Source organism: Tamandua tetradactyla, chromosome 14, assembly GCF_023851605.1.
Source record: "Tamandua tetradactyla isolate mTamTet1 chromosome 14, mTamTet1.pri, whole genome shotgun sequence".
Lineage (NCBI taxonomy): Eukaryota > Metazoa > Chordata > Mammalia > Pilosa > Myrmecophagidae > Tamandua > Tamandua tetradactyla.
Window position 1 is genome coordinate 79,326,644 of NC_135340.1, and position 27,917 is coordinate 79,354,560.

The 27,917-nt window shown below is 45.4% G+C and overlaps 1 protein-coding gene across 28 annotated transcripts; it reads left to right on the forward strand.

Annotated features, from left to right (window-relative positions):
• Positions 1–1,644: 1,644 nt before the first annotated feature.
• Positions 1,645–27,917, forward strand: TPM1 (tropomyosin 1). 28 transcript variants are annotated; one of them, XM_077128129.1, is made up of 10 exons: positions 1,645–1,895; positions 2,681–2,806; positions 3,014–3,139; positions 14,197–14,330; positions 16,112–16,229; positions 17,420–17,490; positions 17,746–17,821; positions 18,833–18,895; positions 19,187–19,256; positions 20,640–20,722. In XM_077128129.1, the coding sequence occupies exons 1-10, from the start codon at positions 1,782–1,784 to the stop codon at positions 20,720–20,722; spliced, it is 981 nt and encodes a 326-aa protein (XP_076984244.1). In that variant the 5' UTR covers positions 1,645–1,781. The 28 variants fall into 28 exon arrangements, with proteins under 28 accessions (XP_076984244.1, XP_076984235.1, XP_076984234.1 ...); XM_077128113.1 differs by lacking the exon at positions 2,681–2,806 and adding an exon at positions 22,150–22,350 and having other exon boundaries at positions 1,654–1,895; positions 20,640–20,718; XM_077128130.1 differs by lacking the exon at positions 17,746–17,821 and adding an exon at positions 18,264–18,339 and having other exon boundaries at positions 1,661–1,895.

Sequence of the window (27,917 nt, forward strand, 5' to 3'; positions counted from 1 at the left end):
GGCATTGCTCACAGGCCTTGAACACTACCAGTGCCCCAGTGACTGGGTTGACATATAATGATTAAAGGACTCCGGTGAAGTTCTGTACCATGCAGTCCCTAATGCACACAGGTCTAATGTTCTGACCATTAAGTCAAGGTATTTTTTCCCTCCTGGGCAGTTGGGTTAGTGTAAGAAACCTGATAAAATCCTAGAAAGGAACTTGATCATTCACTGAAGGACTTACAAGTTGTTTGGCCTGCCTAATCTGTGCAGATACCGTCCGGGGAATATTTAGTATCCATGTAGTTCAGGTTGTGAATTATTCTGTGGAGATTGTTAACAAGAACCTCACAGCTTGGGCCCAGCAGTCTCCGGCAAGGCCTGCGGCAGCGCCCTTTCCCCACCTCCCACTGAAGCTCTGAAAGAGCAGGCTTTTCCCTTTTAGAGGCTGGGCCCCAGAGGGATGGGGGAAGCCCTCCTGCTTCCAAGCAGAGCTCACAATGTAGAGCTGTGCCTATTCCCTCATCAGGATTATGGTTGTGAATACAGTGACCTCACTGGGATGACATTTATCCCACATTTTTTGACAATCTGGCACCACAGTGCATAACAGAAAGAGGGTGACTCTTTAAAACCAGTGCAAGAGAAATGATAAAAAGATCTGGAAGGACCTCAGAGACCATCCACCTCATGGGTTTAAAGGTGAGGAAAGTAACAGAGGCTGTTTAACTTGTCAAGGTCACACAGCTGCTGGTGACAGAGTAGCAACCAAAGACCAAGAAGTGACTTGTGTCTAAGCTCAATATTCTTTCCCATTAAACTGCCATCTGTTCACCTACCCACACCCCACCCACCCACACACATGCCCTACCCTTTGCAGAAGCACCACACCTAAGAACACACAAAACTAAGCCAACTGGGTCCTGTGTCCCTAGACTAATTGCCTTTCTCTCCCCTGGGGCAGAAGGACGACACAAACGACAGATTTCCTGTGTTATTGTGCCACACCCTGGTTTCAGACCCCCACCAGCAAGGAAAGTTGCAGGAACTGCTCCCAGGCCTTCCTCCCAGTTCTTTTTTTCTGTTCCAGTTGAGTTTCCAGAACATGAACACCCCCGATGACACCTGGTGGGCTGAGAGCTGCCCGGCAGGCGGTGGGCCCAGGCCGGGATGGGTAAACCCGGCTGCGGAGTTCCGCCGCGGCTGCGAGCTCTGGGGGCCTGAAGCGAACGCGCGCAGAGGCCGAGAGGATCCGGTGGGCGACGCGCGACTCACATGCAACTGCCCCCCACCCCGGCCCCCCTAGGGCGGTCTGGCCTAGGGACCCTCCTGGCTGAGCGCAGGCCCTGAGAGGAGGGGGCTCCGAGGGCAGAGAGCAGAGGTTAGCGCCTCGCCCCCAGCTCGGCCCCAGCGCGCTCTCCCTGGCGCGCAAGTTTGTTCACAGGTCGGCCTCGCCCGGCCGCAGCCTCGGCGTCTCTGGTCCCCATATATAGTCATATCCACCGTCAACCCGGAGGCCGGCAGGCGGCAGCGAATGGGCGAGCGGCCCCCGCGGGAGGCGAGGGGAGGAGGCAGGGGCGGAGGGAGGAGAGGGGGAAAGGGGGCAGGAGAAAAAAGCTTTTCCAAAAAAGTATTGGCTGTCTTGAGGAATGCGGTGGCCCCCTTGGGAAAGTACATATCTGGGAGCCGCAGGCTGCTCGGCGCTCGCACTCCCCGCTCGGCTGCCCGACAGCGCGTTCACCTCGCCGCCCAGCGCCCGGGTTCCCGCCGCAGCCTAGGGGCCCCTCCACGCCGCCACCATGGACGCCATCAAGAAGAAGATGCAGATGCTGAAGCTCGACAAGGAGAATGCCTTGGATCGAGCCGAGCAGGCGGAGGCGGATAAGAAGGCGGCGGAGGACCGGAGCAAGCAGGTTTGCGCCTCCCGCGTCCGGCGCCCTCCGCTGGGCTCGCGCCCCAGGGATCTGGGCCCCGCACCCACTTTCTGCCCCGTGGACGGCGCGGGGCGCCTCCCACCCCCTCCTACAGCGGTCCGGGGGCGCGCGTCTGAGAAGGGGGAGGGGAAAAGCAAGACAGCCTTATTCTAACTTTTTGATCTCTTTGAGGAAGCTCGCTTCCCTTCTCTAGTTGCCATAGCCCGCGAAGTAAATCCAGGTCTTGGAGGCAATAGGGTCTCAGGATGGGGAACCAATTTTGAATGGGGACAGAGCGGGGTGGGAGTCACCGGGGCCGGGGCCCTTTATAAGAAGGGCGGGGGGGGGGGGGAGGGAGGGGGTCCCGTCCTGAGGGTGTTAGTGCTTCTGTATTTTGGCTTGGGGAGAAGAGGACCTTGAACTGGGATGGAGACATGATCTCGCGGAGGGAGTCACGGGGTCGTTTCCAAAGAACAAAGATGGGACAGAATGGAGGACGCGGTCTTAAGGCTAGGGAGACCGGGGCGTTTTCCTGCTCCCGCAAGTTGTGGACTTGAGCCCGCTGAGACCGCGGCAGGAGTCCCGCCCCGAGGGAAGTGGGGGTGCCGGGTGGGCCATGGTGCTTTTCCAGCTCGGGCGAGAGGAGGTTTCCTGGGGTCCCTTGTACTTCATCTCGGCTGCGCCCCGAGCCCGAGGGGCCTCCGCCAACCGGGCGCCCATATGTTGTGTGTGTCTAACACCCGGTCCGTGCCGGCCGCCCGCGCCCGCCCGCCGCTGCCCCCCAGCTGGAGGAGGACATCGCGGCGAAGGAGAAGCTGCTGCGGGTGTCGGAGGACGAGCGGGACCGGGTGCTGGAGGAGCTGCACAAGGCGGAGGACAGCCTCCTGGCCGCCGACGAGACAGCCGCCAAGGTACCCGGGGCGCGCGGCGCGGCGCACGAATGGCTAACTCTGTCTCTCTCTCTCTCTCTCTCTCTCCCCTCCTTGTCTCTCCCTCTCTCTTTCCCGCTGTCCCTGTCCTTCTTGTTCTGTGCACCCACACCCCCTCCCCTGCGGGATCACGCTGCCTGCTGCACCCCCCCTTCCCCGCCCACCCCACCCCCCACGGCCAACTCCCAGCTGGAAGATGAACTGGTGTCGCTGCAAAAGAAACTCAAGGGCACCGAAGATGAACTGGACAAATACTCCGAGGCTCTCAAAGATGCCCAGGAGAAGCTGGAGCTGGCGGAGAAAAAGGCCACCGACGTAAGTGCACCCCCACACTACCTCCCTCACCTCCTGCCCGGCCTCTGGGATCACCACAGGGGCCAGAGAGCAATGGAGGAGGGCCACCTCCTCCTGCTGGACACCTGCTCACAGCCTTGCCATGGCCCAGAGCACTGGATGCTGCCTTCTACTGCTATTGCACACATTCATATTTCAGCTGTCCCATTCCTCTATTTTTTTTTTCTCCTTCCTTTTTCCCTCTTGGAGTTGGAGGTGGGTGGGTAGAGAAGCCAGAATAGAGCAGCTGAAATTGGAGCCTGAAGTTGAACCTTGCCTCTTTGGTGGCAGAAAATCCCTGAAGCTTCATCACCAAGGTTTGTGCAAACAGAGAATGCCTTCACTTTCTTTTTACCGTGGTCAAAGGGTAGGAAGGCCTAGAGTTGATAGTAGGTCTAGTCAGGGAATAGAGGGCCTGGCATCTAAACTGAAGGATTGGCATGGTGGTCCTTTCACTTACAAAGGCTGAGCTGGATGGTGAGGCCTCCTTTCTTACTGGGGAAGGAAACTTTAACCCAGCCTTGAAGATCTGCCTGGGAAGATGATATGTGCTTGAGTCTGCAGTCTGAGGGCTCTAGATCCAGAAAGCTGGAAGTTATATATAGCTCAGTGCTTTATATGGTATAGTGAGTTGGCTGCCCCCTGCCCCTCCTCCTTGCCCCACCCCCACCTGTCAGCCCTCTGACAACCACCACATAGTTTCAGGGGTGATGCACTCACCGCTGGAGCTCAGATAAACACTTTGGCCGCTGCCCTTTGGAATCTTTTTAACTGAAGAGCTTGCCTCTTCTGCCACATCAAGTCAAACCAAGCAGTAGATTTCCAAAGGACTGATTTCACGCCGCTGATGTCCATTCTTGAAGCTAATTAAGCCAGGAGGCCCAGTTACGAAAGAATTCCTTGGGAAGTTGCTAACAATTCCAAGAATTTACGGGCATCAGGATCAGGAAAAACCTATACTCAGAAGTTGCACCACCACCGGCAATGGGCAGAGTTTTTTTGTATGAGAGTAAAATGCAAATTACCAGGGGGTCTTAGGTCTTGAAATCAGTTGAGGCTGTTTGTGGCATGAAAGGCTTAAAAGATATCCCAAGGTGTGCTTTGTAAATGAGAGATCTAGACATGGGGCATTTAGAATCTACCAAAAAGAACTTTTCAGTTCTTAAAATCTAGGTTCCTAGAAATGGGTTTCAGGGAAGTAGTGAGTTAGCTAAAACATTTAAATTCTAAACTACCTGGCTTTAGAAAAAGAACCAAAAGCCACAATGTAGCTCTGAATCTGCTTTGTATAATGTAGATCAGATGTCTGCTCTGTATATGACTAAATGGAAGTCTGTCTCCCTCAAATTCTCCAGCAGGACGTTTATTTAGCTTTTTCAAAAGAGCCGCTGATAGATCAAGGAGAGATATTCCTTATAAGGAAAAGAATGCAGAGAATTTGAAAATAGCCTAGTGGGACCAAAGGCATGGGAAGGAAAAAATGGTACTACAATTTTTAAGGGAAAAAAAAAGATAATTATTGTAACTATATAGTGCTATCATATCTTTATTGAAAAGGCTTGTTTAAGGGAGTGTTGGAAGGGAGTGGGGCAGAAATGGAAAAAAGGATATTTAAAGCCAGCTGGGAAGGGGGGGTCAAGGAGGTAGGTTCTTGAAACTTGCTTTGGTTCTTTTTTCCACTGGAAAAAAATCTCTAAATAGGGTGCACTTTTTGAGTGTGTATAGTGTATTGATGCTTTTCCCCTTTAAGACACGTCGGGCTGTTTAGAAACTGTAGAGATGTTAAAGAAGTTTGTGGAGAAATGCTATATTTAGTTATTCCTGAACTAGTAAAAATAGTTAAGACTCAGGAGGAAGGGACAGATGTCACAAAATAAAGGGAGAAAGAGGCCAGCTTCCTGAGGTGGAATCATTTTACATTTAGGATTATGGCATTTTGCTGTCATTATCCATCAGTCTAAAAAATATTTTTCTATAAATCTCACACTTTACTATTTAACTTAGTGTAGTTTACAAACCCTGTTCTAGATGTGAGTTCTTCCTGTCCTAAAACGTCATAATTCATGGGGTAGCATACCTGATGGTTTTGTTTTGCATTTTTTGTTGTCCCACCTAAGTGAGGCTGAGGGGGGACCAAGGGCTTCATTTTCTCTCTGGCCCCCAGCCCCTTCCCCAAATAATTGTAATATATCTGATATTTGCAGTATATGAGTCTTTACTCACTATAAGTCTTTACTTCATGATTAGTGATTACCAGTCTTATCTAAATAGAATCACCTGGAGAGTTTTTAAAACCCAAAGCCCAGCCTGCACCCCAGACCAATTAAATGAGAATTTCGGGTCAGGGTGGAGGGTGGGGGGTGTACCAGGTATAGGTATTTTTTTAAATACCCAGGTGATTCCACCATGTAGCCAAGGCTGAGAACAACTGTCCTAAACTCTTGTATAGTGACATCAGCATAAAAATGAACTCACCTGAAACTGACTTTCCCAAGTGTTTGAAAACCAGAACATTGAGTCACTAGTTGGCTGACTTAGAGCATTTGCAAGTATCCTACAGCTTTCAGGGCTTCTCTTGGAGGCCCCAGGCACGCCCTGCCACCACCCTTAAAGTTAGAGGCCCCCTAAGTGCTGTTTAGGGTGAGGAGCTGCAACCTCCGGGTCTACCCGCGGAAGTGAGTGTGAAAACAAAGCAAGAGGCTCCACCTACAGGACATAAGGGCCCATGCTGGAGTTTCTGAGTGTCCACAGAGACTGAGAAACTCCATAGAAAACAAAGGAGGTTCCTTATTAGAGCTTTGGAGAGGGAGGGAATTGTCCAGCATGTTTTCTTTTGCTTCATTATTCCTACACTAGAACCCCTCAGGAACTGACTTTAAGGGTCTCCTGGGAGAAAGGGAAGGAAACAAAGCCCTGAGGTTAAGAAGGCATTTAAAAACACAGCTTAAGGGGAGACAGGGCAGAGGATGGTTCCCAGAGATTGTGTTCACTGGCGGTTTTCATCCAGCCGCAGCCAGAGGCTCCCATAGGGTTCCGTGGGCTTCCACCACGTGCCTATAAAGGCATTCCAGCCCGGCGCAGAGTCAGTGAGATGCCAGAATGTCTCAGGATCAGTCTAACACCAGAGAAGGTTGTAACTAGAAAACACCCCTTGAGATTATTGTTTAACCTCCTCTTTTACAGAATGGAAAGTGATCCTTCCGGGGGAGGGTGGCGTGCCTGAGATCCTACGGCTGGTAATGGGTACCAGCCTGACTCTGAAGACAGTACTTGCTGATTTATTCATTATAGCTACCAATTGAACGCTTAACTGTGTACAAGACAGTGAGTTAAGCGCTTTACATTAATTTCAGAATCCTCACAGAAACTCTATGGGGTGGTATGACTTATTATCCCATTTGCACAGATGAAGCCCAAAGAAGTTCTGTGCCCACGCTTACACAGCCAGTCAAGGAACTAGGACCCAAACTGAAACCTCGAAGGGTGCATTTAGAATAGGGGGCTTAAAACCATGATGCTTCATATGTTAGTGGTTTTCACTTCGAGAGCTTTGGACGGAATGCTGTTGTGGTTAGAATCTGTGTTCTGGGGTTCTTTACTTGAGAGGACCAGTCCCGTGAGGGCACATTCAAGCCCCAAACCCCTTGCTCTTCTCTTCCTGCGGGACACAGGGAATTCCAGGCTCGGGAGCTCGTGCTCCCGCGGCCAGCAGGCGGCGCCGTTGCCCTTAGCAGCCAGGTCCGTTACCCGGGATCACCTCGGTCCGGTAGGGGAGCGCCGTGTCCAACTGAAACCCAGGGTCTGGCCCACCTGGTGGCTGGGCAGCGCGCCGCACCACCGCCCCCGCAAGCAACCGCGAGCATGCGCAGAGCCTCCGGCGGTTTGCAAATGCCCGGGGGTCCGCAGCGCTCGCCCCGCCCCGCCCGGCTGTGCCCGCCCCGGCGCTCGCGCACTCGCCTGCGGTTTGTCGGCGCGGCCTGAGTGGCCGTGACTTCCGGGCTGCGCTGAGGACGCAGGGGGCGCCCCAGTCGCGCGGAGCGGTCTGGGCGGGGCGGACCGGCGCTCGGGAGCGGCAGCCGCGGCCGCCCTGTCCCCACCGCAGCCCTCCCGCGTGCCCGCCGCCGCCCCGCGCGATGGCCGGGAGCAGCTCGCTGGAGGCGGTGCGGAGGAAGATCCGCAGCTTGCAAGAGCAGGCGGATGCCGCGGAGGAGCGCGCGGGCAGCCTGCAGCGCGAGCTGGACCACGAGAGGAAGCTGCGGGAGACCGTAAGGCACCCACCCACACCCACACCCACCCGGAGGCGCCCGGTCCGCAGTGGACCGCACGCCTCCGAGACGCACCTGGGCCACCTAGCATCGGGCTGCGGGGAGGGGCTCTGCCGGCTTTCCTCAACCCTTCCTCTCCATCTCGCTGATTCTAAAGTAGAAGCTCCAAGACTAGCAGGAATGGTGTTGAGAAGGTTCTGGAAGCAGCAGTTTCCCAGGAAAGGGCTCTGTTTCTGGGGTGGTGGCCTTCTACCCCAGTTGGCTCGACTCTGGTTTCTCGGGGCCTCCGGGATGTGCACTTGGCGCTGTTAGTATTATTTATTTGGGGAGCGGAGGGGGGAGGAAGGAGATTCCTCCTTTTAGAAATCGTGCCTTGGGAAGGGGCGCTCGCCTAATTTGGGGCCTGGAGATGCTAACTCTACCATCTCCGTTGACCCTCAGGTTTCCTGGAAGCCTGTTTCTCGGGTGTTTGAGACATTGACAGCGCCATGTTCTGATGGAGGAATTTATAGTATGTGGCCCTTTTACCCTGCCGTGTTTTAACCACCCCCTTCCAAGTTCTCTCATATAGATAGATGTTCCTTTGTTATTGAGTCTTGAAAAAAAGTTGGCTAAGTGTCAGCTATTATTGGGTGTATTCTCCTCTCCTGCCGGCTTCCCCTTCCCCCTCCCCCTTGTTGAATGTAATACCTGGCCTCCTTTTTCCTGAGACACATGTATCCAGCATACAGGAACAGGATTTCAGAAGTATTTTAGGTATTTGCAATTTGTTGGGTTTGAGTGTGTGTGTCTGTTTTAAGTCAGAATACTCAAACGTCTTGGGGATTTTATGGCAAGTGATAGTGTGGTGTCCAGCCATGCTTAATTTAATATTCTGAGTTGAGTAAATCATTCTGGTTAAATAATGTTTTTGGTTTCAATATGGCTGGTCAGAGAAACCAAAAGATGTGTTTTGCATGAAATAGGTAGAAGCAAATGTATCCTTCTAAGAGAACTGTCTCCCTAGAGAAAGTTTAAGATACAGACAGGGATAAGGAAATCTGTTGGCAAAAGATAATTCTTAGTATTTATTTTAAAGGACAAATCAACAAAGATCCTGTGGATGTCTCTGATTTGGACTGGGTGATTGGTTGACTCCCTCTCTGGCCAGCAGCTGTCCTTGAACTATCAGAACTAATAGAACATGATGGATAAGAACAAGAACTCTGGACCCAGAGTGCCAGGATTTGAGTCCTGGCTCCCGTACTTATTTGCTGTGGGACCTTGGACAAGTTACTTAACCTCTCTGTGCCTCTATTCCCTATTTAAAAAATGTGGGTCACAGCAGTATCTACCTGTGGTGAGGGTCAAAGAAGGCAGTATGTGTAAAGAGGTTACAGTGGTAGGGACTACAGAGTTAAGTACTGTAGAAGTGGCAGCAGCACAGCACTTACCTTCACCTTCGGTTCACTACTGAGTGGAGGGTGTTGAAAATGACTGCCTCATCTCACCAATGCGTTCATCCTAAAATACTCCATTTAAATGCTTTTTATCAGCAGTTTTCTTTTTTTGGAACTTGAAGAGAGAAAATGGGCAGATTGAAAGAAATGTTTAATGCATTAAAGTGGTATTAGTGGTGGAACTCAGTGAAACACCCCTAAACCCTGCAAAGACGGGTTCGCAAGGAGTGAACCTATATGGAACCCTATACCAGGAGCACCTTTTACTGACAGCTGGCCTGGTGGTTGATGTGAAGCGCAGTGCATAGTACCTCGCATTAGCAACTGGAGGACTGAGTCATGCTATTGAAGAGAGAATTTTAGAGTTGTTCCTAATTTATGAAACTAGAACTTGAAGGAAAGTAGAACTTGGTGGTTGCCAGATATAGTTTGGGCTGTGAGTTAGGCTAGCAGTAACAGTTTCTGTTGACAGCCAAGATAAAGGTTTAGCAATGAACTCATGAGCCAGTGCAAAAAGTATTTGGAGAGTTGGCCTTAATTTCAGATTCTCAGAGGTTCACACAGTCTGTAGTTAATAGACCTTGATAAACCAGCACTTACCTTCAAAAAAAGGAGCCATCCCTTATTTATCCCTCGTTTGTTTTTCCAGAGTGTGGGGGCCCTTCAAAATGTTGGAATGAGGCTATTTTGCTTGATGTAATGGTTGACTCTAGGTCTTGTGACCAACTAGAGTTTTGTTTTTTTGTCGTTATTTTAAAAAAAAACAAAACATAGAAAGAGCTAATCCTCCTTCCTCCTTTCTTGGTACTTTCCAGCAAACAAAGATACGTAAGGTTGCAGCAGTAGGGTCTTATTTGATAACTTTATTAAATCAAGGGAAATAACCAGTTTACAATCGTACCAGCCCTTACTCCCTTTCGAGTTGGTAGATATTTCTGGAAACCTGAGAGCATTTTGTGCTTGCACTGGCACTCCCAGGATGGCTGTAACTGGAATGTATTCGCTCCATTTCCGCTTTCGTATGTAGGCAAGGCTTGGGCACTACAATGCCCTGTTCTTTTCCGTTCTCCCTCATTATACAAATATGCCTTATAAATTATAGGCTTTGGCACAGAATGAGAAGGTTGTGTTTATCTGTTATCCATGGGAGTGCCCCTTAATGTCATCAGTGTTTTTTTTTTTTTTTTTTTTTTGCCTTTCCTTACCATATAAGGACAGAGGTTTAACTTGGCTATAGTCCCTTGTTCTTACACAGCAAGTTGGGTGAAACCTTCTCTAGATAACTACAGTTGGCATAAAATAAAAAGGCCTGACCTTTGGCCCTACCGTGCTCCATTCTGGTTCAGGCAAGACTTTGGAAGATATTCCCGAGGATTCATTTTTAGGGTATGATAATATTCTCTTACCAGTCTTTCTTCTTAATAGTTTTAATTGAAATCTTTTTTTTTTTTTAAATAAAAGTCATTATTACTTTTAATTTCTTTGAAGTGTATCGGCCCAGACATCGGGCCTTCATGAAAATCTGAACTGTGTGAAAAACTTTTTCAAATCTGATTTGGAATACTATTTTGCTGTGTTAGGGCAGGTATGCCCTTGTTTTCTGGTTAGGTAAACACCTTGGAGGGGTGGGGCTTGTGTAGCTCTAAGGCGCCTCATAAGTGCAGAGCCGTACGTGGTTGTTTAACAGATCTGCAAGAGGACATTGGCAGCCTTTACTTACAGCAGTCTCTTTTCTGAGTGGCTCATTACATGTTGGGACACAATAGCACTTTGGAAATAAAAAGAACTAACATCCCAAACTGAAAAGACTCAGCTGTCAGTGTCAACTCATGGGCAGTTATTAGAAGAAAGCTACCCCACTACACTAAGGGTGATTTATATGCCTGGAAATAATTTGCATCTGGGGTCTCAACCCTCTCCGAATGCCTTGTATTCTGTGACTATAGGCATTTACGACAGAGGCAACAGCAGTTCTGAAGGTTGCCCAGGTACTGTGATGCAAGGAGCTTTAGAAAATAGGAGCTTAGAGAAAACCGATCAGAAATGAAAGCTGGGAAGGATGAGAGATATGGGCCTTTTGGATACTGACATAATAAATCAGAAAAAAATAAGAGGGGAAAAGAAGCACCCTTAATTAAATTATGCAATTAAGCATATCATGAACAAAATTGAGATTCTACCCATATGATAGGGCCTGAGAAGCCAGCGTCCGGGGTTTTCCCAGGGGAGGCTTAGAGATGTGTGCCGCAGACACCACTCTCAGGTTCCACTTTTCCTCTGCAAGCACCTGCTCTTACTGCTGGGGCTACAGGCATTGGCTTCTTGAGTAGAGAGCCAAGGGTCCATGTCTTCGTATGAGCTGCCTGTTATTATTCATTTTGTGAAGCTTTGAATTTTTATACTCTGCTTTGTTTCAAAAAAGCTTGAGATGATAATGTGTTTGCTGGACACTGTTCAGTACCATAGCCCTTCTGTCTGTCGTGGTTAGATCTGTCCCTGAAGGTCTGACTTCCGTTTGGAGAGTGGGGGAGGAATGCAATAGAGAAACCCCTACTCTGACATCAGAAGGGAGAGGACTCCAGGGGGAGAGCAGCCAACTCCAGGGCATCTGTGAGGTTCCAAAAGTAAGTGACGAGAGCCAGCATCCAGGGAGCCAGGAGACTTATGAGTCCTGCCTTCCACTGACCAGCTGTGTGGACCTGAGCATGTGCTTCACCACTCGAGCATCCCTCCCTCTTCTTTTTGCTTTTTAATGAATAGATGGAGCTAGAGGAGTGGTTCCCACAGGATTTGCCAGCTTCTTGGGAGGAGGAGAGATCACTTATTTTTAGTGCAGAGTCTTGCCCTCCCCTCAGACCTCCTCAATCAGAATCTTTGGGGATGGGGCCTGTAAGTTTTATATTTGTACTAGGCAGCTCCTAGTTGATTCTTATGCCCAGCCAGTTGGGGAAACTACTGAGCTTGTCAATGCCTGAGGCTGCTCCAGCTCTGAAGTGGAGACCCCATTTGAAGACCTGTACAGCTCCGCTGGAAGGGCCAGCTGCCCGCGGGTCTGCTCCCTTTGTGTGCACCAGTCCTGCCTGTGTTACAGATTGGCTTGTTCTAGAAACAGATCTGCACCCAGAATGGTTGCTTGGGCGCTCTGCATGAGGTCCTGTCGGCTGGTCTTCCTATAAGACAGGGCCCCTAACATCAGGAGCTCTGCGGTTCTACACAGTGTTCCCATGAAAAAGATGAGTGATAGTTATAAAACAGCATTCCGCTGAACTCAGCTTCCAGAGCTAAGGGAAAGATGGGTTAGCGGGTACAATAAGAGAGAAGACCCAGGTTGATGGAGGCAGGACATTCCAGGTGGACAGATCTCATGTGCAGAGGCGAGAGAAAACTTGGGGTGCTTATCCTGCTTACTCTCTGGTGGCCTTGGCCCCAGTGTTGTGGGGAGCTGAACTGTCACCCCCAGGGTTCTATTCCAGAAGCATAAACAAGTCTTTCTGTGAGTACAAAGTCCTCAGGGTTTGGGCCCAGATCTAAAGCAGGGCAGAGAACTTAGAACCTGGCGGCTGTAGAAATGTTTTGAGAAAGTTGTTCACATTTTTCTGATTAGCCACAGAACCTGCAACAAGAATATTTATCTTCCTATTTCAAAAAAGAAGAAAATAAGATGGGGAAGGGAGAAAACAGTTAATCTTTTTTGGGTACCTGACTCAGACACTCTGGGTTTTTTTTGAAATCTGTTTTTGCTTTTAATTTTCAGTGTGCTTGTTTGTTTTTTCCCCCTGCTCATAAAAGGAATAGAATTTTATTGGAAATGGAAAACAGAGAAAAGTGAGGAAATTGATCCAAAATTAACATATGTCCTTCCAGTTGTTGTGTGTTTTTTTGTTTTGGGTTGTTTTGGGGGGGAAGGGGGGAGTGCATGGCTGGGAATTGAATCCAGGTCTCCTGTGTTTTTTGTTTTAAAGAGTCCCTCGCTGTGGTTGACCATGCCCTAATCCCCTCTTTCTCAGAAAATTCATGTTCAAAATCGTCCGCATTTAGATGAGCTAATGATCTCATCTTTTTTTGATTAAAGAATATAACCACAGCCTCTCCCTAAATTACATGTACATTTCAACCCATGTGCCATGGAACCATGAGCCAAGAAAGTTGCTTTTTAGTTTCAATTAAGTTGGTTTCATTCATTTTATTCAGTAGACATTTACTGAGCCCACACATTCTGTGCAAAGAACAGGGATTCCTGCACTGTTGACAGTTTAATAAGACTGTTGTTAGTAGTTAACAGTTTAATAAAATGGTAATATAGGTGCAGAGCTAACATGGGTCCCTAAGTATATATTATAACTTTTAGAAAACTTCCAAATACCTTGAAAAATCCCGTGACACCTTGATAACGAACCATGCAGAGGCGACAAGGATGAGGAAATGGTAACTGATTAATAAATTCCATTTTTCCACCTACATGCATAACATTTCAGCGGCCACCAATCCCACTTTGTATTTTGGACCATCACGCTCTTGCAAGTTTGTGAGGCTCATAGAAACAGGTCATCTTTACATCCTCAAGAAAGAAACATCATATTTCAGAAACAGATTACAAATAAAACAGTATCCATATTGGATTTCTCCTTAAGAGTTTGGTACATTTCTCATAGCAACCTTGACTGGTAAAACATTACAGTAGACTTATGTCAGAAATACTTGGGACATTGATCTTGGCCATGTTTCAGTGTGACCGGTTATTTTAAAAGGGTTACTGAGAAGGGGGGGGTGGAACTTAATAAGTTTCTTGTCTTTCTATATCATGTCTATTTTAGAACTGTGGAATTTTTAAATGTTTTTATAAGGCCCCTTTGAGAAAGTGACCACGAAAAAGGAGAATTGAGGCTTCTGGGTCCAGTTTCTGGCTGGACTGCTCTTGTCTTATGTGAATGAGCCTGGGGAAGTCTTGAGGTCTCTGCGTGCCTCACACCCCAGTGATTGAGGCTGCTGTAACACAGCTATCCTTTAACAAGCAGGTAAGGCCAGTGCTTTGAAATCTGTGGAAGAAGGGAATCAAGTGACAGAGCATCTACTATCCAACAAGGTCCATTTGCTCAGTTAGAATTGTGTCTGTGGGTTTGTATATACACAGATACGGTCATGCGCTCTGTAAACCAACCTGTGAACATATGGGAGAATTCCAAAGTTGGTGGGGCTTGTAATCCCTGGGAAAGGGAGCTCACCGCAAGGCCAGGGCTTCCTGTGTGAAATCAGTATTTCTGTCTCAACCCCTACCTGAAGGCAGCACCTTCACTTTCTCTCCAAATCTGAAATGGCTTTTACTTTCTCTGCTTAGGCTGAAGCCGATGTAGCTTCCCTGAACAGACGCATCCAGCTGGTTGAGGAAGAGCTGGACCGTGCCCAGGAGCGGCTGGCAACAGCTCTGCAGAAGCTGGAAGAGGCTGAGAAGGCAGCAGATGAGAGCGAGAGGTAAGGACGCACCCTCCAACCCATGTTTAGCACAGGCCTTTCGTCTCAGTAGAACAGGAGGACATCTCTCATTTTCAGGCTTACGAGTTTTGTAGTCTCTTAGTGGACTCATTTCCTCAGGTGATCCCAGATAAAACTTTGTTGTTTGTTCATTTAACATTAGTGCAGCACCTCCTTTGGGCAAGACACTGTAGCCTCAAGGTTCTAAAGGAAAAAATTCTGTTCCTCCCATCATAGAGCATACTAACCAACGGGAAGATGGACATGTCAACAAGAAGTTCCAGCGATGCATGTTGGTCCTTTAATTTCTGCTGTCCACAGAACATTATACATTTTTTTTAACTATAACTTTATTTTGAAATATACTAAAGAGGCTGAGCCCTAGATAAATGAACTATATATAGGCTATCAGTTGTTGAATAGCCTAACAAATAGGTGGAAGAAAAGGGCACATAAAACAAATATGATCTGCAAAAGTAAATTGTTTAATTTACTTTTAATTTAATGCAGATGAGACACGTGCACACGCACATAAATACAGTCAGATATCCATGTCTTATGAGTCCACCCACACCATTACCTGGCTCTCCCTGAATTATTACCCAAGGTTCAGTTTTGTGGTAGTACAAGAAGACAGTGGCTCTAGAAGACCAGCAAAACGCTGGGAGACGTTTTCTACTGCATTCATGTATTCAGGTTAATGTATTTGCCATATTGCGTAGACACACTCCAAAAAAGACTTCAAGAGTCTAGAGAATGTTTTGTGGCTTGAGAGATGACACAGCGGTGTGGTGGCTCAGAGCATTGAGAAGGCATCTCCACCTGTGCTGTGACCTGGGCAGGTGAACACAGTCGAGCCATTTTGTCCATTTCTCCATCTTTGAAGCAAGGTTCTGCTCCCTATAAACAGTTATAAAGAATGATTTCAAACTTAAGGGTTAAAAAGCTTTTTAATGAAAGCCTTCAGCTCATTATTCGCTGGTGCTTATTGTTTCTTTAACCAAGAATTTTGGGATCCTTGAAGATGCCTAATCATCTCAAACTCTGTACACATAATAGTGATTTGGTGGCTGACTTTTTCCTGAAATATGCATGTTATGAAGCTACAAGGCAGTCTGGTAATGTTAGACCTTCGGAATAAAAAGGAACTAAGAAGCCATTTAGTCCATTAAAGGCAAAGCGCATATTTTCTTACCTAAAATATCAGTTTGAACTATATGATATTGCCATATTTGCAGGTCTGAAATGGTTATATATCAGCGATTTTAAATGGTTCAACCTAATATTATTCTGTATGGTTGATAAGGTAAGAACAGCTATGTTCTTTTTGGGAAGAGATACATGCAGCTAAATTTGCTTTTGTTCTAGCTTTAGTCCATTTTCAAGCTAAAACTTCTCACCAGGAAAAGGAATAACTCCCAGTGTTTATTTAGCAAGTAAAGCATGTTGTGTTTTCTTATTTCCAGGCCTCTCCAGGTTCAGACAGGATCCTGATTTGTTGTTACCTTTCATTAGATGCCTGGACAGTTTCACCAATACCCAAAACGTATGATTTAATTCACAGTGAACAGAGAGAAGTGTATGGCTTTTTTTTTTTCTTTTTTTTTCCTTCCCCCTTAGCACTGGAAATTCTTGCTTCATGGTTTGAAAAATAAAAGTAGCTCTGTGCTCTATTTTGGTCTGCCGGTTAAACCAAGCCTTACAAACCACAGCAGCACGGAGCAAGTTAGTGGAGGTCAGCTCTTTAAGTCCTGGGTTTTCCTGCTTGTCTTTCTTTCCAGAGGCATGAAAGTCATCGAAAGTCGAGCCCAGAAGGATGAGGAAAAAATGGAAATTCAGGAGATCCAACTGAAAGAGGCTAAGCACATTGCTGAAGACGCTGACCGCAAATATGAAGAGGTCAGTTACTGGGGCCCGAAGTTTTGTGGACTTCCCAGCAGTGTGGCCTTGGGATGGCCAGGGAGCAGTCTACAGCCTTGCATTCCTGAGTGACGTGATCTGCTTCTTGGCAGAAATGGGTGGTTTTGAGAAGCAGAGTTCTTTTATCCAGAAAATAGTTCTTGTTTTGAACCTGCTAGGGGATCTCAGGCTTTAACAGGAAGCCAATCAAGAGGCAGATCGAGAGACTCTTGTGTCTTGTGGAAGGACTCTCTCAGTGTTGTCCTTTCTAGTCTGGTTCACTTAGCAGCGGTCCAGTTCACACTTAGAGACCGTGACCCGTGCAGTTGCTGGGTAATTTTTTGAGGTATTTGCAGTCTGACCCTGTCTCTCCTTCAAAGGTGGTGGAATCCCATTATCAATACAGGTTCACAGGTCAGTCTGTGCCTGGTCTTATCCCCATTGAAACATCCTCCTGTGGTAGCAAAACCACCGTGACTTAAGACGTTCGTTTTTCTTTTATTCTGTCAAGTCATGGCTATGCTGAAACAGCACTGACCCTCCTTTTTTTTTTTTAGTAGTGATGGTGTTGTCTCCAGATTACAGTGTGCCTGCTAATTTTGAGCTGCTTCAGAACATTTCTTTTTTCAGATTCTTTCTTCCACTGAATACATATTTGACTTCATTAGTCATATCAGCTTATCTCATGTCAACTTCTCCTGCGGTTCTGTCAGCATTCTTAACCTCCTCCACAGAAAGGGGGTTGATGTTCAGAGCTCTGAATTGATGGTGTTCTTAGGAATATTTTTAGCAGTTTCTTGGCAGTTCATGCCTTCTCAGCCTAAGATGCATCATTTCTTATCATGCTGCTTTTTGATAGAGTGTGAATTTTGTGTTGTTCCCTCCATCCATGCTTCGGTCTGGCTGCTGGGTAATTATACAAACTTCACTTGGCTCAGACATAATATTGAGACTTCCTAGTCGTAACTAACCATTCTGGGTCTTGGTGAACAGAAACTTCTGTCTACTTTCTATTGGTAGCTCCTGATGGAGAGTTGCCTTTTTCTAGTCTGCAGGAAAAGAGGATCATCTTATTTGTATTAAAAAAAGCAAAAACTCAGGGGGCTGATGGATGCAGTCCCCAGTCCCGACCCCCACTTAGAGCGAAGCTTGCAAGCCCCATGGAATGTGTGTTGTTTGTCCTGCTGCAGGTGGCCCGTAAGCTGGTCATCATTGAGAGTGACCTGGAACGCGCGGAGGAGCGGGCTGAGCTCTCAGAAGGGTAAGCGGGTCCAGCGCAGGAGGCTGTGTGTGGGATGCTACAGAGCAGTGACTAAACAGCATGACCTTCTGGCAGCTGCACATTTACCTGTTTCAGCTCCGGCTCCTTACGTGCTCATATGACTTGGATGAGCCACGAGTATGGAACACAGAGGACTGTGTGGGGTGTCTGTGTATGAATGCGTGTATCACTGCATGCCTTACCTGCACACTGATTTTGTGAATGGCCTTGTGCATTTCCTGTGTCCACTAACAGCCAAGTTCGACAGCTGGAAGAACAATTAAGAATAATGGATCAGACCTTGAAAGCATTAATGGCTGCAGAGGATAAGGTACTGATGGCTCATGTGTGGTTCCTAGGTTTAACTGCAACCCAGAAGTCTTTCAGCTTCCAATGCCTATTGGTTCGTTTGGTATAACGACTGCACCTTCACTACACCCTCTGTATCTTATATCTTGCTTTAAGTGCTCTCTTTTGGACCTGTATGCTCCTTTGGTTTTTCCTTCATAAGTGCTCTTCGGTGCAGCCAATAAAGAAGCCAAATTATCACAGTTCAACATTGTTGGATTTTTGTCACCCTGCCTTTCTTCTGTTGCAAAGTTGGGGGACAGGGTCCGTGGCAAAAATGAGCATCTTAATACCTGATGATTTGGCTACTTTAAGGCAGCCCGTCATCTCTAGGACTCAGTTTTCATTTTTTCCCATCCCTCTCCTTTTTCTCTCCTTCTTTTGGCTTGTCTCCCACCCTTTCTGCCTCTGATCGAAAACATTAGCAAATGTGCCGAGCTTGAAGAAGAGTTGAAAACGGTGACGAACAACTTGAAGTCACTGGAGGCTCAGGCTGAGAAGGTAGGCCAGCAGCGTGGTGTGGGGGAAAAGGCATCCTTTAAAAGCTGCTCAAAAGACGTCCCTTTTTTCGCTTCCGATACTCTGCCTGCAAAAGCAACAGCCTAGTAGGCATTTTAGTAAATGGCAACGTTTTAAGGTGATTCCTTGACGGTTCATAGATAACAGGTTCTTCTTTTTTTTTTATAGATAACAGATTCTTCTTTTTTTTTTTTAAATAATGTATTTTATGTTGAGTACATTGGTCATCTGTGACAATTTAATTTAAAGCCAGTGCCAAACAGATACGTTATCTTGTTCTTAGCCCATGTAAAACAATAGGCAAGGAAACAGAATGTATTGTAGAATGCCATTTAATATCAGAGATCCCATTACGTCCTAAGAGGGCTTTAACGTCTGTTGGCTGGGCTGGCGCTCTCTCGGTATTAGAAGACATGACTATAGACTGTCGCGTGAGCTGTTGGCCTGACATCTGGAATGCTCTTTCTAATTACAGTACTCACAGAAGGAAGACAAATATGAGGAAGAGATCAAGGTCCTTTCTGACAAACTGAAGGAGGTAATATGAGAGTTTTGGATGAAGTCAGCTGCATTTTAAGCAAGGTTGTTTTCACGGTCATGGTCAGGGCTTTTTCATTGAAGTTATGATGAATCAGGAATATGCAAAGTAGTCTTGGAGTTAATGTGCCCTGCCGTCTGCCGTCTCTTGCTGCGGTGACTGATAACAAGTAGTTTCAGACCCATTTTATGAGTGCTGTGCTTGATTTCCCTTCTCTGGTGTTCCCTGTGTTTGTAACTCCTACACCTTTAAACTTCCCAATTTTGACTCAAATAAATTGCATCATTACAGGCTGAGACTCGGGCTGAGTTTGCAGAGAGGTCAGTAACTAAATTGGAGAAAAGCATTGATGACTTAGAAGGTAAGATCTTAAGTTTTGTTTTTAACTCTAATCATCCTTACAGTTGAATATTGACCTGGCAAAAATGATTTCCCAGTCCAAGCATCTCCACCTTGATACACTTCTTTGCTCTTGTGGATTCTCCCTCTCTCTCCTCTGGGGGTTTCCTGCTGTGGCTCTTAAGCTCCCGGACCTGAGTCCTCTGCTCGCCGGGGCACGTCTGACTTTGTAACAGCAGGTGCCATCCAGCTTGACTTCATGCTCGGCAGCGTGGCAGGTTTATTTTTCATTGTCATGTAGTGGTTCTAGGTGAGAGTGACTCGAGTAGAATGTGTATCTTTAGTGATAACCTGCTAATTGTCAGAATAATATTTATTGGTTTTTAGATACAGCCTGTCTTATTTCCAGGCATCAATTCAATTTAAGGTTTCAGCTGTGTTTTTTTAAATCATTAATTGTCAAAACGTTCTATGTCCTGAAAGGGAGAGAAACCAGTTAGCGTATTGTGAGATTCTGCTTATGCATTTCATCCCTACGATTTTGCAGTAACACCCACTCTGTCTCATAGAAACCCTAAATATTGAGCTCTGAGGTATGTGAAGGGTCAGACTGTGAAAAAGAAAGAAAGGGATATGTATATTATACCTATCATAGGCAGAAGAGGCTGGAGAAGGTACCAGAAGTTGGCGCAGGTAGATAGTAACCAAGGAAGTGGAGAAGAGAGAATGACAAATAACTATAAAAGCGTTTGTCATGGCACAGCCAAGTATGAAAGCTTCATCTTTGCAAAAGCGTTATTGCAGATTTGCCACACCACCACCATAAAAGGAGTGGCTCTCTCACCTGTAACGAGGCACCTGGAGTGGGACGAGCACAGGAAAAGTCTGTGACACTGAAACATCCATAGCCTAGTAGTCTCGTTTCAGGAAGTCGGTGGTTTGAAGGTGGAGCCAGTTAAGTATTAGAGAGTTCCTCCGAAACGCTGCCCTTGGGTATTTTTTCCACTGTTTATAGCTGCAGGTGGCTGACTTCTATGGTGTCATTAAAATATAGCTCCACAAAAGAGAGATGTTCCATTACCCACCCAGGAAACAGCCGACTGTGCCCTTGTTTAGGGTTGAACCTGGCTTACTGATATACCTACCATGTTTGTTATGATTTTCATTTTGAGTCTTTCTCATTTTATTTTCTAATGGGTTTTGTTCTTTTTGTTTTTGTTTCAATTTATTTAAAAACAAAACGCACGCCTCCTGCATTGGCCACCTGCTGCGGCACCAATTCCTTCATGCATTGCCCTTTTCTTGCTGCTGTGTCGGGGTGGTGTCCGTGCCACCCTCGCTCACCCTCCATCTCTCGATCATTCTCCATGTCCTTGCACCTCTGCCTTCCACTTCCTGGTCATAGACGAGCTGTACGCTCAGAAACTGAAGTACAAAGCCATCAGCGAGGAGCTGGACCACGCCCTCAACGACATGACTTCCATGTAAATGCTCCTGCACCCGCCTGCTCACATCCGTGCTAATATGGCAGACTCACCGCTGCTCCTCTCTGCACCTTCCTAAGCTTCCTTCCGCCCTTCTGTTCACTCTCTTTTGCATAGTCTAGGAGAGGCGTTGTTTTTTCAGTCTACTAATCTGAGGGCCAACTAGGTTAAATATGTCCATGCAAATCATTTTCCTTTCAGAATTCATTAATTTTGCAATCTCTGAGCTAGAGCCCCTACCTCACCCCCCAACAGTGGACTGCAATAGGGATGACTTTGAGCCACTGTCCTTTTAGGAAATTAACCTAGGCTCAAATAAAAGTGGAAAGCCATGCAATTGTGCAGGAGCTTCCTAGGAAATATCAAAATTGGTTTCCTGAGATTCAGTCAAATACTACATGATACTTTCATAAAAGAAATATAAATTTAAGGAAATCTTGAAGTGTCAGGTTACTGAGGACTTGCAGAAAAGGAAATTGGCATGATCCAATACAGCCTAAAAAATGGTGCTGACTTTTAAGACTTCTCGAGAGGAATGAGCCCGCTGCTGCTAACAAGCCTTGAATCTTCTCTGTTTGTATAAAAGGAATAATGCCCACAATAAACATTTACCGCAACCTCTTTCAAACAAAAGTGAAATAAAACATGGATTGTACAGTGCCCATTTTGGAGTTAGTGGCCTCGGTTTTACAGTCAGAGCTGGAGTAGTTTTTTTTTTTTTCATGTTCTCATGAGAAGCTTGCACACGCACACCTAATATACTTATTACTAACCAAATTTAAACATCAAACTGATTCAGCCTCTTTAAATTCTAACCTGGAATGTTTCACAGAGGGTTTTTCATTCTAATAAGATTGCAGTGAACTCCATTGAAGCCAGAAATCCATTTTCAGTCCTACCTATCATTCCTTTACCCGCTCAGAAAAATGGCAACTTGAATGTGGCTTGTGCTTGTTCCTTTAGAGGTTATGGAATCTCCACACTCAAAAAGAAAATAATTATCCTTAGAGACTTGGCTATCGCCATGGAGTCTAGAGAAAATTCCATCTTCTCTGACTTCATTTGTGAATGAGGGGATGAATCAGCTCGTATGTCCCCAAGCTCTTTTCCAGTGCTAAAATTCTGGTGATTCTATGGGAAAAAAAACTATCAATGTCAAAGTAGGTTTAAATATTCCGAAAGGTGGGTTTAGCTGAAAATGGGTTTTTAAATTCTATTTGAGGGGTTTCTTGCAATGAACCTTTACCCCAAGGGGGCCTGTGGTGGTCCAGGCTCCGGTAAGGATAGACGTTTTCCCTCGGGCACCATGGCCAGTGGTTTTGCATGTCTGCTTCTCGCCTGTGTTTCAGTGCTTCTCTCGCCTGTTTGGCTTTCATTTTTTCTATTGTACCACTTTTTTTCCTTTTTCTCCCGCCTTTTATCTTCACGCAGATAAGTTTCTTTGCTTCACTTCTCCCAAGACTCCTTCATCAAGCTGGATGTTCCACCTCTCTGAGCTCTCCAGTTTGTCTGTTCTGCAGCTGACCCTGGTTCTTTCTTTTAGCCTCCTGCCTTAGGGGCAGGCACACACTGTGCGGTCTGTTGTACAGAAGCTCTTCATTTCAGTGTAAAATAAACACCGTGTGTAAGCTATTTCTGTTTGCTATTCGTTTTACTCCTTAATATTTATTGACATTTTCGTTTCAACACTGAATAAAACTATAACTCTGCTTCATGCATATAAAGGGTTGATGTTTGGCTGCTGCTTTTTTTTTTTCTTCCTTCTTCATTCTGAACATTGTGTGATAGTGTCAAGAGTTTAAAATCAAGAATTTCTAAAGCTGTAGTTCCTTGTGGACCTTGCAAAAAATACTCATGCTCTGGTCCTCTCAAGAGTTCTAATTTCCAAAGATCAGAGTGAGCTGAGCATCTGTGTTTTTTTAAGGCTTTTTGGTGGTTCTGGGAGAGGGGCAGGGTTAGCCACGGCACTGGGGCATTGCTGGTCGAAGTAGAAGACCTGCCTCCAGGAGCACCTTCCCAGGCCAGAGATTTAGATTTGGGTGCGGTGACCCCTCTCTTGATAATTAGATGGCCCTGTTTGGGCACCGGAGGATGTGGCTAACTGATGAAAGGCTTATGGTAAAGGGCTCCGTAGACAAGTTGAGAAAGGTGGAAAAGAAGTTTGTTTCAACCTATCTAAATTAAGGTAATTGCTGAGCACCCTTTACAGGACAAACAAGAGCTAAGAAAAGCTTTTTTTAAATGTATTCATCACCCAGGTACCTTCATTTTGATCATGAGAATGACATCTTAGGTCTTCTAAAGACTGCTATGTCCAAGCCGAGCTTTATTTTCATACTCTTAAGGACGTCATGTGTTACTTACGAGGGATTTGTACTTATATAATCTTTGTATTTAATAACTGCTCTCTTCATTTGTGGAAATTTTTTTTTTTTTTGTGGAAATTTTTTTAAGCCTAGCCATTAAAGTCGATTCTTATTTTTTCAGAAAAGTAGTTGCTGAAATTGTTCAGAATACAGTTGTATTTTATTTGGGCTTCACTATTACTTCCCAAAGAGCAATTAAATAATTGTTTTAAAAGTACATGTTACAAAATTAGGACCTTTGAATGATGCGACCTTTTGTTTCTTAATTGTCAACATTTCTCCATGCTCAACAATTTGGCTATTTCTCTTGTATTTTAAATGTGGGTAAGTTTCATCTGTTTTATGTGTTGTTTGCATTAATCCAGCACGGTTGGCATGCCACCATACTGAAATTTAGACAGACTCTTAAAATAGTGTCAGTAAACCTACAGAGACTTCAGAACAGAGAGAAAATATTTTTTAAAGAGGGCTGTGAATTAAAGTATTTTAGTACTGGTATAGTAGTTGTGTTTTATTTTTTCATTTAGACTCTTGCTAATGTCTCCCTTGAAAGTATAGGGACTTCTGTAATTTCTTGTTTTTCCTTTTCTAAGGCTCTTGGGCTTGCTTTTGTCCGTGGTCTGTTTTAAATACAGAGTATAAGCGTGCCCTTCTCTGAATCATCCTGCTTCCTGCCATAGAGAAAATGACATATCTGAAAGTTCTGCTGAGTAGAAGTTCGGTTAACTCTGAAGGCATACGGTTTTGGGAAATCCTTCCTGAGACTTTCACACTTTCTAAATGCATTCTACCAGGGGGAATGGAAACCAATGGCTTGAGAGGGCATGTCTGAAATAGCCCAAGAATGTGTGGGTACCCAATTGTACAAAAAAACAAGTTGAGTTTACTGAGGAACTTCTAGTTCAGAGTGACAGGCCATAGCTATAGCTATTCTAAGAACCTCAGTTGGACCAAATTAGAATCATCACTGAGTGGCAGTAGAGTTTACAGAAATCCAGGAAGTAAAATACTCTTCCAAGTTGAAAATACTTCCAAGAGGATAACCACATCTGGTTCCTGCCTTTAGGCATACCAGCCCCATGGCAGCGGAAACAGAGAAAAGGTTCAAAGGAGGCTGTGGTAGGGACAGCTGTCATTTAAGCCGAATTCCCATAGACCCTCTGGATTCTCTGAAATTTCTCCGAAGTTCCCCCATTCCAATTTGACCAAACATTGGCTTAGCAAACAAAGACATCTTGCCTGCCCACGGGTATAGTTCCAAGAAGTGTGTGAATGTAATGGTGGAATTTTCACTTTGCAACTCCCAAGCACGTGCCATATGTAAGACACTGGGGAAGATGGTGGGGGTGTGGTATAGAGATGAGCTGGAAATAGGCTTTGCCCTCAAGATGACTATGTTAGGAAGAAATAGGTAAGTGAAGTGAAACTGAACTAATAGAACATAGTGTGCAAATAGAGCTTCCTGGAGGCGATATCATTTGAGTGTGGGTTTTGCGTATTCAGAAAATTTAGGTGAGCAAAGAGGACAAGACACAGGACGTTCCAAGCTAGAAAACAGAATGAGCATAGCATCTTCTCCATCTCCTGTCATTTATGAGGGAAAGTTAATATGAGGATTGCCTGGCATCCTGGTAAACTTGGGGGCTGGAAACTGGACATTTTCCCTAGGAATAAGATTGGAACGTCAGCCTTCACAAAATCATTAGGTAGAATTTCTGGGTCCAGTTTGTCATCCTTGACCCTTCCATAATTCAAAGCAGTCATGCATTCTCCAGCTGTTCATGGTGGGTGCATGGCTCTTGTCATTGTTTAGGCATCCCCTGGATCATCAGATAGACACAGACTCTCATTATGGTCCGTTTACTTGCCCTGTGAGCAGAAATTACATGGTAATATTTAAAATTTATATCATATTGGTCTCCGTATATATAGTCAAGATATAGTTTATACAGATCCATCTGAAAAGCAAAGGTAAATGCCATCCTCTTTAAGAAATAAGTAGATGAATTCTAAGTCCGTTTTGGCTGGAGATAAATGTTGATTGTTTTGTTATTTGAGTAGAGTAATGCGCGCCATGTATCATTGCTGGATAAGGGTTCAGAGTTTGCACCCTGTATCGTGATGATTAGGGGTGGACAAGGAGCTTAATTTTGCATTTCACAAAATTTTAATGCAACAGCAATAGCCCCCTCTTGGTACTATCTGAACAGAAATCCTTCCCTGTGAGTGGAGATGAATAGGTTCTGAGAAGAGGTGGGTGGAAATGGGAGGGTCAAGTCAAGCTTTTACCATAAGATTTCTGCGGTGCTCCAGCAAGGAGGAGGGACTCACTGGGCTCTTCTCCAGCCCTGCCTCAGTTCCTGAGGCCGTTGCCAAAAACTACATACAGCTCAGTCCCCAGAGGAGTTTGTTAGGTGCAAGAGGAACATTCACTCTTTCTCCTTCTCGTATCCTGTTGCTCTCTTTCCCTCTCCTCCCCTCCCCACCAAAAGAGAAAATGATGGGCCTTCCTAAGTCTGCTGGTCTTTCACCCTTCACGCTCCCTGGTCATAGGACAGATGGCCAGGAGTACGCCGTGACCAAGTGACCACTTGCTACTGTGCCTGAGGAGTCTCTGTGTTCTCTGTTAACTCTTTCTCACCATACCTGGCTAACCTCTGTTCCTTCTACCTCTTTTTTTTCCCTGCTAACCTGCTTGCTGACCTATCCAGACCAACTCTACCAGCAACTTGAGCAAAACCGCCGCCTAACTAATGAACTAAAGCTGGCCCTGAATGAGGATTAAACTTAAGTGGGAAAGCACTTGGGCTGAATTCTAAGAATGGAGCCCATGGGCAGTAAATCTAAGACTGTCATACCTTCAACTCACAGGGTTGAAAACAGTTGCTTTCTGCAGAAAATACAAGTGAAAGGGTTTGGCTGAAAGGCTGGCCTTGCATATATTCTCCTCTGTATATCTGGAACGATGGTGTTCTTGTTCATTCCATAACAGCTTTATGCTTAAGTACATTTGTTATGTATGCAGAAATTTTTAACAAGCAATTCAGCACTCTTTGCAATAGCAGGTCCCTCTCTTGTTTAAACTGATGTATAATTAGGACCCAAAAAATGTGGTGGTGTTTTTTTTTTTCTCATTCCCATGGAGAACTGAGTGTCCTGCTTTAAGTTAGAAAGCCAGAGCTGACAGTATGTGCATGTGTGTGTGTGCGCACGTGCGTGTGTGTGTGTGTAAATATATATTCATACTCCTCTAACTTCTTACTATCTGGTATTCTGTTTGATTAAATGTACCTATGCTTGGGCAAAATAGCTTTTGAAAACAGGAGCTCATGTCAGAAGCCCCTGGTTGTCTGAAAGGTATGCTTTGTTCAGTCTAACAGTGTTGTTGAGATCTGGTTGGGAATGTCATGCTAATAATAAATAGAACACTGTAAGAATATTAAGAGAATGTCCTAAAGAAATGTGCATGAAACAAGTTGATCTGTTTTTTTCATGAACAATAGAATAAATCATTTAAAAAGGTGTCCAAAAACCTATTGACATCACCTTTGTTTTCTGTGATAGTGTGTTACCGCACAACTCCCAGAGCCTATCACTGCCTGTGATTCAGAAATGTGTGCTGTTATTAACTTCTGCAGTTTGTACAATAATACTGCAAGCTGTATTTGTTTATTTTGCCTCCCCCTGTACTCACGGCACATGATCGGTGAGCCTTCACCAAGTCCCACCTGCATTTCATTCTCCCGGTGGACTGCAGGTGGAGGTACGGGTGACGATTGCTCTGAGAACCTGCTGTGCCTGTGGGTTCTTTGGGTCCAAGAACTCTTTCCCCTTCTTAGGTCTTTGTCTGGAAATGAGCAATGTCTTATGAGCATGCCTAGTCCTAATCATTTCATCCTGCGTTTGTGATTGATGTTTGCCTGCCTAATGTACAAACCACCACTGTGTCCAAAGCACAGCAGTATTCATGACTTAATTTTCTAATCCCACCACAGAGAAAGTGGCTCATGCCAAAGAAGAAAACCTTAGTATGCATCAGATGCTGGATCAGACTTTACTGGAGTTAAACAACATGTGAAAACATCCCTAGCCGCGACCACATTCTTTCATTTTGTTTCTGTTTTGTTTTTAAACACCTGCTTGCCATGAAACCCCTTAAATGCATTTTTATTTACTTTTACCACTGTCACAGAAACAGCTGCAAAATACCAACTAGGTCAGGGGGTGGGAGAAACACACAAAAAACAAGCACTTGTCAGGGCAACAGTGATTTCAATGTGCCATTTCCTGGGTTGATGTTGCCACACTTTGTAGAGAGTTTAGCAACACAGTATGCTTAATCAGTCTAGGAACCCTCACTGAAGCAGAAAGATTTCCAACCGAAGTGCCAACGAAGTATTCAACAGGAAGATCAATGTCGGAAACACAATCAGGTGTGGATTGGTGCTACTTTAAACAAAAGGTCCCACCGTGATCTTTTGTTCGATATTGTACAATTTAGAATTCTGTCCAACACTAATTTATTTTGTCTTGAATTTTATTACGAGATGAGAGTATGGATTCTGTATGCCTGAATTCAGAAAAGCCAAGGGTTTGTAAGCCACGCTGCTCTTTCAAGACTTTATTTCAAATTGGCACTCTTTACAGCTCATTACAATTTGTAGGATAGCACTCAATGTGGATTTCCACTCTTCAGTTCTCCATGTTAAAGTGAAAGATGTAGGCACTACATATAATTGGTAGAGAAAAAAACATTTTCTTAAGAGTTATATCTATATGTAAACGTTGTATGATGATATGGAATAAAATGCACACTGTAGGACATTTTCTAAA